The sequence below is a fragment of the Lupinus angustifolius genome, chromosome LG04 (assembly GCF_001865875.1).
Source record: "Lupinus angustifolius cultivar Tanjil chromosome LG04, LupAngTanjil_v1.0, whole genome shotgun sequence".
Classification (NCBI taxonomy): domain Eukaryota; kingdom Viridiplantae; phylum Streptophyta; class Magnoliopsida; order Fabales; family Fabaceae; genus Lupinus; species Lupinus angustifolius.
The window spans coordinates 4,991,500-5,001,617 of NC_032012.1; the positions used below are offsets into that span (position 1 = coordinate 4,991,500).

Consider the following 10,118-nt stretch of genomic DNA (forward strand, 5'->3'; position numbering starts at 1 on the left):
CAAATACAAGATCTACCTATAAATCAAGAAAAACAAATATTTTTTTATACTTATCACATTTATTTTATAATCATTCATAAAAACAATACTAGATAGATAATAAAAAGTTAGTCAAAACGTTAGTATATAGTTGTATGAGAAAAAGATTAAAATGTCGAATTTAATTTCTACGAATTTGTTGAGATGAAGATTTATGCACTAAAAAAAACATCAATTCTTTATACTAGTAGAAAAATATAAATAATAAAAAGTTAGAGTAATTGTGCATACAATAACTAGGGGTGTCAAAACGGGCCGCCCGGCCCGTTTAGCCCGCGCCCGCAAATGCCCGCAATAATTTAAGCGGGCCGGGCATGCCCGCAATTGGTTAACGGACAAAAAGTCATGCCCTGCCCGTTTTAAAACGGGCTAACGGGCTAACGGGCAACCCGCGGGCATTTTCCTGTTTACATTAAAAAAACAACAATGGTGAATGCTAAGTTATCAAGTACATTATGCAGTAAATCAATAGATTTTACATAACCACATTACATAATAATTCAAAGTTTCTATAATAATAATTCAAAACATGTATCTCTAACCATATTAGATAATAATTTTCTCTAACAAGAATGCAATAATAATTATAAAATAACCAAACAATAATAAAGTATTGGATTAAAATTTTAAAAATGTAGAATGTAATGCCCGCGGGCCGCCTGCGGAGCCCGTTTAAAATGCCCGCTAATAAAGCGGGCAAACGGGCCGGGCAATATGGGCTAACAGGCAAAAATATCATGCCCTTCCCGCATTTTTTTGCGGGCAATGCGGGCTGGCCCGCGGGCATAGCCCGTTTTGACACCCCTAACAATAACTCATTCTTAATAGAAGTCTCTTTAGACTGAGTTGAAGTACAACAAAGTCTACGTGTATTTCAATAGTGAGTGAGTAACAGCAAGTGTGTCCATTTTCTGTGTCTCACTTGTTCTCACACTATAGTGTCCCTTCAACTGTGTTACTTTCTCTTTCTAAACCATTTTTTTCTTCTCATTCTCTCTCTTGCTTCCATCATCTATTGCCTTTTCCATTCTCCTTTTTCAACTTCACACATTGACTCACTCATCACTTTTATCACATTCTATATCCCAAGTTTCTATCTTTTCATCTACCTTTCTCTCAACCTCTTATTGTTTTCCTTATTCTTCTTAAGCATTAAGGTTTAGAAGCAAAAGAAGAGTTACAAAGTGTTTCTGAGGTCATGGAAGCTCCAAAGACAGAAGAGATAAGTCACATACCAATGGACCAACTTCAAGGCTTAGAGTACTGTATAGATTCAAACCCATCTTGGGGTATGCTAAAATTTAACCCTTCCTCAACTTGCATTTTCAGTTTTATTCATAGATTAGATTTTTTATTTTATTTTTTTGTTTAATGTCCATTTTGGTTTTCCCTAAGACTAATAGTGATATATATGTTTTGAACTGTTAACAGTGGAATCAATAGCACTGGGTTTCCAGCATTACATTTTGGCCTTAGGAACTGCAGTGATGATTCCTTCATTTCTTGTGCCTTTGATGGGTGGAAGTGATGTGAGCCATTCACTCCCAAGTTTAAGTCCTTTTGCTACTTCAAATGTTCAATGTGTATATTAACTATATTGAAATTTATTGGATATTGATAATTCTGTATGAAGTAAAGGTTTTGTTTTAATCATTTGATAATTATTGTTCTACTTATTTGGTTTTGTCATGTTGGGTGGTGATCAATGTCATTGACACTCCACATTGTCTATCCAAACTCTTTATTAACCAATCATTATTTTAGGTTTATGTTTTATAAAATTATCATTGGTTAATGCGGAGCATGAATACACAATTGAGACTGTCTATAATAAATTCATATAATTTTTGTTTTGTTTTTTTATGCACTTTCCTCTCCGGTGTTGGAGAGGGTCTTCATGATCATATGTGCTAAATATGAGCTGGGTGGGACCACAGAGGACTGAAAATGAAATTTCACATATGGTTATGTTTTTATTTTTGCATTGGCCTAGATAGAGAATTGACATTTCATATATTGATAATTTGATATAATGATTCAGGATGATAAAGTGAGGGTGGTACAGACACTACTTTTTGTTGAAGGAATTAATACACTCTTGCAGACACTCTTTGGAACTAGGTTGCCAACAGTTATAGGAGGCTCTTATGCATTCATGGTCCCAATCATATCTATAATTCATGATTCTAAATTGGCAAGGATAGAGGACTCACATTTGGTTAGTAAATTTCTCTAATCTACACTCATTTTAAAATATATCATTATATATCTTCATTTATTTTGCAATTTATGTGCGAGTTTTACTTTAGCTTTCATTTTTATCTCCAGAGATTTCTTAGCACTATGAGAGCAGTCCAAGGTGCAATGATAGTAGCATCAAGCATACAAATTATTTTAGGGTTTAGTCAAGCATGGGCTATTTGTTCTAGGTAAGCTTTTCTATGTGAATTGCATACTATTCTTGCAATATAGTAAGCTTGAATCCACATTCTTTAGTTTACACATACAGTAATTACTGCATTGTTCCATCTTTTTCAGGTTTTTCAGTCCACTTGGAATGGTTCCAGTAATTGCATTAGTGGGGTTTGGATTATTTGACAGAGGCTTCCCTGTGGTATAACAATAATTCACAAGTCCTTTGTCAGCATTACCAACTTCTCAAATATCTAAGTTAAAAAGTTCATATTTGTCTCTGCTTGCTTCATATTGTTTAGCATTTCTTTTTTGAATTATTTTCAGGTCGGCCATTGTGTTGAAATTGGAATTCCCATGTTAGTTCTTTTTGTAGTCTTGTCTCAGGTACTAAGATCAAATGAACTTTGAAGCTTAACTTTAATCCAATGCAGTATTTTAGGTAACTTGCTCTATTCATTACATTATATAAATATAATAATTGTGTTACAATATTTGGTGTATGCAGTACTTGAAAAAATTTCAAACAAGACAACTACCAATACTAGAGCGATTTGCTCTACTTGTATCAGCCACAGTGATTTGGGCATATGCACATCTCTTAACGGCAAGTGGAGCATACAAACACCGCCCGGAACTAACTCAACATAATTGCAGAACTGACAAGGCGAACCTCATCTCCTCTGCTCCATGGTTAGTACAGAAAGCGTCTCTTTAGTCTTTAATATTTTAATATTTGTATAGTAAAATGAAATGAAGAACAACATTTTATGATGATATTCTTATTCTAACATAGGCAAAATACATAAATGACAATGAACTTGTTGAACTGTTGCCAATGACTCTTGAACATGTTGCGTGTAGGATAAAGATCCCATACCCCCTAGAATGGGGTGCTCCTACATTCGATGCTGGTCATGCTTTTGGAATGATGGCTGCTGTTTTAGTCTCCTTAATCGAGGTATTGTATTTATAAAAAGGATGGTCTTAATTGAAATTGAAATTTATTTATTGAGTAATGATGTTAATAGACAAAATTTGTGACAGTCAACTGGGGCGTACAAAGCTGCATCAAGACTAGCAAGTGCAACACCACCTCCTGCTCATGTTCTGAGCCGCGGTGTTGGTTGGCAGGGAATTGGAATCTTGCTGAATGGACTTTTTGGAACACTAACTGGTTCAACAGTTTCAGTGTAAGTGCTATTCTTTCATTCATGTTCATGGTTTTCACTTTTATGGGACACAAAGTGACTATTTTAAGACCATGACAGTGAGAATGTGGGGCTTCTAGGAAGCACTCGTGTTGGAAGTCGAAGGGTCGTTCAAATTTCAGCTGGCTTTATGATATTCTTCTCGATGTTAGGTAACTGACTAGGCAAGCTATAGGGTGTATTAATCTAACTAAACGAACTTCCTTTTCACTATATTTTTTCATTTCATATCTTCACTTACAAAGCACGATTTACATCTTTCTTCAGGAAAATTCGGAGCTTTGTTTGCATCAATACCCTTCCCAATTTTTGCTGCTGCATACTGTGTTCTGTTTGGTCTTGTCGGTGAGTAGTTGAGTTCCATCATTTCACATCTGATTTTATTTGCGCATGCATTAATTTTTATATGACCATTGCTCTTGTTATTTTTCAGCTTCTGTGGGGCTATCATTTTTGCAGTTTACTAACATGAACTCAATGAGGAACCTCTTTATTACTGGTGTTGCCTTCTTCTTAGGTTTATCTATTCCCGAGTATTTCAGAGAATTCACTTCCAAGGCCCTTCATGGTCCTACTCATACGAGGGCTGGCTGGGTGAGTCTGTTGTTTTATCTATATATTTCGATTATTTGGTAATCGAACTTAAATCACATGCATATGCTATCCCATAGAGCCACAGTTAAACATACACAAGTCTTGTGAAGATTGGGAGGACTCTTGCATAGTTACTACTTACCGTGTCGAAATTCATACACTGCTTTTGTCACACTTTATCTTATGGTGACAGAATTATTATTATGCATCCTGTGCTTGATTCGATCTTAAGCCTTCTAAGAAAATGATACTAATTTCCTTTCCTTTGGTTTTTGCAGTTCAATGACTTCCTTAATACTATCTTCTTCTCATCTCCAACTGTTGCATTGATTGTGGCTGTGTTCTTGGACAACACTCTTGATTACAAGGATAGCGCAAAAGATCGGGGAATGCCATGGTGGGCCAAGTTTAGAACATTCAAAGGAGATAGCCGGAATGAAGAGTTCTACACTCTCCCTTTCAACCTCAACCGCTATTTTCCTCCATCTTAAGAAAGTTCTGTCACAAAGAAAGAATGATATAGGAAAAGCATCATTTCCATATAATATAAGGATTATATTTTATTTGTGTGATAGTGGACTAGGGTGATAACTGATAACTCTGTATCATATTGGTGAATCTTTTTTTATGAAAGAAAGTTATCAAATTAGTGTTGATTCAAGCATATGGGCTAGCTATTGATGTTTGCACATGCAGTCTGGGCACGTAGGATTTCTATAAATGCTTCGGCCGTAACTCCTTATGCCGGCCTTCTGACCTTGCTGGATCATCTTCTTTACTCTTTCTTCAAAACTGTTCCAACCTATGGTGCCATTCTCTGTCAAAATTGTCGCTAGCCTCTTCTTGTTAGGCCGCAAGGTAGGAGCATGATCTCTGCCGTAGTAGGTTCTGAGTCCAGATACCAATGATGAAAGTTGGCTACCAGAGTCAGTCATGGCAAATACATCAGCAGTTGTACATGCAATGAAATCTAAAGCAGCCAACTGCTTTGACATCAAATATACATTGTTAGATATCAATTTTGAATTGTCACTTAAGTCCTAGCTTACTACCTTTTCTTATCTCATTGGTTTAAGAATTGAAATCCTTATTAATCATGTCAATACAAACATTTTAGAATATAGAATAACTGTATGAAAATGTCCAAAACTTTTACTAGTAACACAGTCATTGATAAAAATGGCTGCTAATGATTTTTCTTTCCTCACAATAAGAACCAAGTTGAGTCTAAACTTTACCTGAGAAGAAAAATTTCTAAACGGTGCTAGTTCATTTGGTGTAAGCATATTTTCCTTTATGATCACATTGGGATAGAGCCTAGTAAAGGGTTCCATTCTTGAGTTTCCCCCATAAATATGAGAACCAGCCAAGTATATGTAAGTTCCGTGTTTGAAGCCAAGGCCGGCTAGAACAAGTGCTGCTTCTTCTGGTGTCAATGGACATCTTCCCAACTTTCTCAAATCCGGTGGAGAAATATAGCTATGAACAACAATAACACATCAGTACATTTCACAAATATTGAAAAGTTACCAGAATGTTTATACATTATGTTGAAAAATGTAAGTTAGAAACATCGAACATGCATACGTTGCATTCTTCAAGCGATCGAGAAGCAGAGGAAAATGGCTTTCTCTGTAGGATTTAAGATCCTTTCTCTCGTTTTTTCCACCTCCAAATTCACATAAGGAATAGGCCACCATATCTACTTCGAATCTTAAGTGCAAAGCAAGATATTTGGTTGAGCCTCTAGCAGCTTCTTCATGATCTTCCTTGTTCTCCATGAACTTCCCTAACATATGAGTGTCTAACATGCTTGGTGGAACACTATACTTTCTAATCCTTTTGATCAATAGTGATCCGACTTGCTGAATTTTCGGCACAAACTTCAAAGCATGAAAATTGCATTTGCATCTTAGCTTCTGCAATGATTTCAAGCACAATTATTTCTAAATTTCTGTTGCATATAAGGCAAACTAGACAACAAGGTAACTTTATGACCTGAATATGCGAAGGCAAAGGATCAAAACCAAGTCGATTTCCATATCCAAGGAAGTGAACAACTCCATTTCTTAAAAGCAGAGGAAGCACAATTTTAATATAGTCTGCAGATGTTGCCTCCTTCACAAGATCTGCATCTGTAATCTAAAATGCAAGGTATTCTTTATTGACATTGTTATAACAAGTGCACCAAGTCTTTCCGGGTAAATACGGTGTAAGATAATGAACCTGGTTGCCAATAGCTTCTACTTCCATAGATTTCATATGAGGTGGAAGTTCCTTCACAATACTGATATCATCCTTCAGGACACTCACAAAATAATTTTCCTGGTATATGTCACCAAACTGGCTGCATTTTCATATATTTATGAAGCATGTTTCAATTGCTAGTGATCATTTAAATGAAGTCACATGTTTCTCAATGAATGAGGTAGCAATAAGAGAAAACATATCTATCAAAATGTGATAACACGCTGCAAATCGTCCATCAAATTCATATTTTGATTAAAAATTGGACAGCCTAGTGCACGAAGCTCTCACTTAATATAAATTTGCTAACAAAAGGTTAAGAAATCATCAAAAGGAAAGTCTTCATTGAGAAATGATACAATAGGTGATGAAAGAAAACCTGTATCAATGAAACTAACTTTTAAGTTTTCACTATAGTACCTTGGATCCTTCCATACATTGCTGTAAAGAAACTTTGGAATAACTAGAGTTGCATTGAGGAGATAAGCCACAGCAACAGCATTACAAATCTGCAATCACTACAATACTCTTGTAACTTCCTTTTTCAGAGATACCAAAAAGATAGGATAGAAGAACATGTAGGATATGCCTAACAATTAACCAAATGCATGATATCTATATCTATCATCTAAAAAGGCACAGCATTATATCAATCTTAGATTCAGTTTGTTATTTAAGATTCAAGCCTTCTTTTCCTATTCCACAATTGAAATTTATATGAAACTGAATTCTTTATGTTAAATGTTATCAGTGTTAGACATCAGAATTGTAGGTTTATTTGTAATTGTATTCTTTTAGTAATATACTAACATGCAAACTTGATTTCTGAATATTGGAAATCATGTAAGTTAACTGCTAATACTCACAGCAACTCTTTGTTGATTAAGACCACCATTTGCACTGACCAGGATGTAGCCATTACTTTTCACTGACTTCCCTGTCATAGAGTGTAAAGTAATTATAGAGTAGTACAAAAGGATGGCTCAGTGCATAAGGCTCTGACTTAGTAAAGTCTGGAGATAGTAGATGTATGCAGTCTTACCGCGCAAGCGGATAGACTATTTCCAGAATTATAGAGTACTAAAAAAATAATACTCATAGTAAGGTTGATATAATTGTATAAGAAATGAGTACATATAAATATTTTATACATGTTTTTATAAAACCAGTCAATGCTTAAGAAAGGTTCATATACCTGGATTGCTTTGAACTTTTCTTTCTTCACAAGGTTCCCATGATGATGCCTTCTGATAAGGTTCCACCCATAAATTAGATGACTCTTGCTTGAACTCCTTCTATAGTAAAGAAAATTTAGTTATTTGTTAGGAATGAGGAAAACCCAACCCAAAAGACTAGTCTATTAGGTGGGAGAGCCTCATGGCTTAAGTACTACATTGAGTTTATTATTCTACTCAATGGAGACTCCTAATATTGTCGTCTCTTTTAAGGGCCAACGTCCATGGTGGCTTTCACTCTATCGGCACTGAGATGGTAGCCCTTTCTCTTTTGGCGGCTTCACTCACTTATCAGTATTCGGTAATATACCCTAATTCAGCCTATAGGTAGCCCTTTCCGTGACACAACTTTCAATGAAAGCACCAATTGTTAGGACTTAAGCTCATCATGAGAACTCAACCCAAAAGATTAGTCTATTAGATAGGAGAGTCTCGTGGCTTAAGTACCACATTAAGTTTACTATTATACTAAATGTGAGACTCCTAACATAATCCTAGACAGAAATGAACTCTAGAAATAGTACAGTATCTAGCAGATAATCTAAAAACATGTATCAATCTGCAATTTTGATCCATACCTTTGCAAGAGAACTAGAAGCCAAGTTTAGAAGCCGATCATACATATGTATTGGTGATTGTTTCTTGTTGGTGTAAGAATCTCTACCCTTTTCATTGAAATAAACATGTTAGTTAAGCCAACTAGCAAGCACCAAAATCTAGATATGTATCTTAACTAAAAATTATATTCTACTTTGAGACATGCACTTTAAACATGTATATAAACATCACATCCAAAATCTAGATAATTAGCTTCACATTGAATTCAATTTACTAATTTCACTAAAAGATGGGATCTAGCTTTGATATGAAGTTAAATTTTATCTTAAAACCAATTGGCATTAAATGAAGTTGGCGAAAGGGTATTAAACCCGCATATTTTTGAGGTAGACGATGTGAGATTTTATACAAATAGAATAAATATGAAAATATATAGCTAATCTAAGATGTGATGCAGATATGATTCAAGGAGGGAGGTAAGAACTAACAAGCATGTGATTAAGTACTTGTACCTGAAACACACTACTTGAGTTATAGGAGACTGAAGTTGATTGAAGATTTGGAGACTCAAAAAAGGAAATGATGAAAGAATCAAGCAGGAAAAGGAAACCCAACAATCCAAATGTAACAGCAATGTTCCTGATATGTGTTTTCCGAACATAGAGCCCCCTACAAGAATTATGTTTAGAAGAACTTTTCAGCCCATGAAGCAATAAAGTTTTGGAATTTCAACACCAATAATCAACCCCTTTCATCTTCTTATTCCAAGAACTATAACCACTACTTGTTATCTTGAATAAAGTTGTATTCTTTCATTCCTAATATTAACACATTGAAGACCCTTGTTTCCCTTGTTACAACCATTATCAATGAAGATGTTGAAGCTCTAAGTAGGCCAGGTGATGATGGAGATATGTTACGTAACAAAGTAAATGATGAATGAGTAGAATACAAGGAAAAGATGAAAACTGAGCCATGCATTAAGAGAAGTTACCTTAAGGAACAAGAAACATCACGTAAGGAACAACAACTTCTCACCAAACATAACAGACCATGGGGTATAGCTTCTTCTTCCTTAGTTTCTATTTCCATCGTTCAAAAACAAAAGGGTTCAACAGCATCAACATTTCACCAAGGTTTAACTATTATTGTTGTTATTATTAATATTTCGGTTTCTGTTTTCTGATTTGTTTTATTACAACATGGCTTTGTTTTCACGTTAGTTGTCTCTTTTGGCGGGTCAAACCTCGTGCTCCCTGAGAACACTGCATTTTTTAATATCAAAGTTCCAAGTGTATTCCATTAAATTTGTAGCCTGAAATCCATTTTATTGATGGCATAATAACTAGTATTAATGTAATAGTTTTGCCTTTATTTTAGTTATACATTTCTTCACCAAAATATCCTTCAATGGAATAGAAATCAGCTTTATTACCAGAAAGTCAAGTATTAAATTCAGATATTATACATGACACCTAGAAACGGTCCAAATTATATTTATCTTCAATAAAATAATATTACAAAATTATCTAACTCTATTCTCCTCGTATTCCAAGGGATCCATATCTGAGAGATCTCAACCCCTTGAATGATTTCCAAAACTAATCTTTTAGAGACTAAATTAGTATCACCAAAATAAACTTCACCTTTAGTAACAAAAATCTATTTCCATTCTCTAAGGCATAAGTTTTTTTTGTATTCTCACACTAGAGACAATTCTATCCGGACTGAGAATATTTACAATCAAGTATGTACCATTTGAACCAACATTCATTGATTCCCGAGGCATAAGTTGGTTGGGTACTTCAATAGAAAATTCTTA

General features: G+C 34.9%; 2 protein-coding genes across 5 annotated transcripts; one reads left to right on the top strand and one right to left on the bottom strand.

Moving 5' to 3' along the window:
- On the top strand, positions 947–4,912 carry LOC109345220 (nucleobase-ascorbate transporter 2). Its single transcript, XM_019584084.1, has 13 exons — positions 947–1,328; positions 1,471–1,568; positions 2,081–2,257; positions 2,368–2,468; positions 2,578–2,653; positions 2,779–2,838; positions 2,960–3,144; positions 3,316–3,412; positions 3,499–3,644; positions 3,723–3,814; positions 3,930–4,007; positions 4,096–4,256; positions 4,535–4,912. Exons 1-13 carry the CDS (start codon positions 1,238–1,240, stop codon positions 4,745–4,747), a joined length of 1,575 nt encoding a protein of 524 aa, XP_019439629.1. The 5' UTR covers positions 947–1,237; the 3' UTR covers positions 4,748–4,912.
- On the bottom strand, positions 4,865–9,477 carry LOC109345218 (uncharacterized protein At1g04910-like). 4 transcript variants are annotated; one of them, XM_019584081.1, is made up of 11 exons: positions 9,291–9,477; positions 8,809–8,965; positions 8,317–8,403; positions 7,699–7,795; positions 7,370–7,440; positions 6,924–7,012; positions 6,483–6,603; positions 6,255–6,398; positions 5,844–6,175; positions 5,495–5,735; positions 4,865–5,239 (listed from the first exon to the last, which is right to left on the bottom strand). In XM_019584081.1, the coding sequence occupies exons 1-11, from the start codon at positions 9,386–9,388 to the stop codon at positions 4,931–4,933; spliced, it is 1,746 nt and encodes a 581-aa protein (XP_019439626.1). In that variant the 5' UTR covers positions 9,389–9,477; the 3' UTR covers positions 4,865–4,930. The 4 variants fall into 4 exon arrangements, with proteins under 4 accessions (XP_019439626.1, XP_019439627.1, XP_019439625.1 ...); XM_019584082.1 differs by having other exon boundaries at positions 7,699–7,798; positions 8,809–8,935; positions 9,291–9,476; XM_019584080.1 differs by having other exon boundaries at positions 7,699–7,798; positions 9,291–9,476.

Coding starts and splice junctions, on each gene's coding strand:
- LOC109345220 (XM_019584084.1), top strand. CDS start 1,238: ATGGAAGCTCCAAAGACAGAAGAGATAAGTCACATACCAATGGACCAA. Junction 2,839..2,959: donor TTTTTGTAGTCTTGTCTCAG/GTACTAAGATCA, acceptor TGGTGTATGCAG/TACTTGAAAAAATTTCAAAC. Junction 3,645..3,722: donor ACTGGTTCAACAGTTTCAGT/GTAAGTGCTATT, acceptor AGACCATGACAG/TGAGAATGTGGGGCTTCTAG.
- LOC109345218 (XM_019584080.1), bottom strand. CDS start 9,388: ATGGAAATAGAAACTAAGGAAGAAGAAGCTATACCCCATGGTCTGTTA. Junction 6,399..6,482: donor TAGAAGCTATTGGCAACCAG/GTTCATTATCTT, acceptor CTTGCATTTTAG/ATTACAGATGCAGATCTTGT. Junction 5,240..5,494: donor TTAGAAATTTTTCTTCTCAG/GTAAAGTTTAGA, acceptor ATGTCAAAGCAG/TTGGCTGCTTTAGATTTCAT.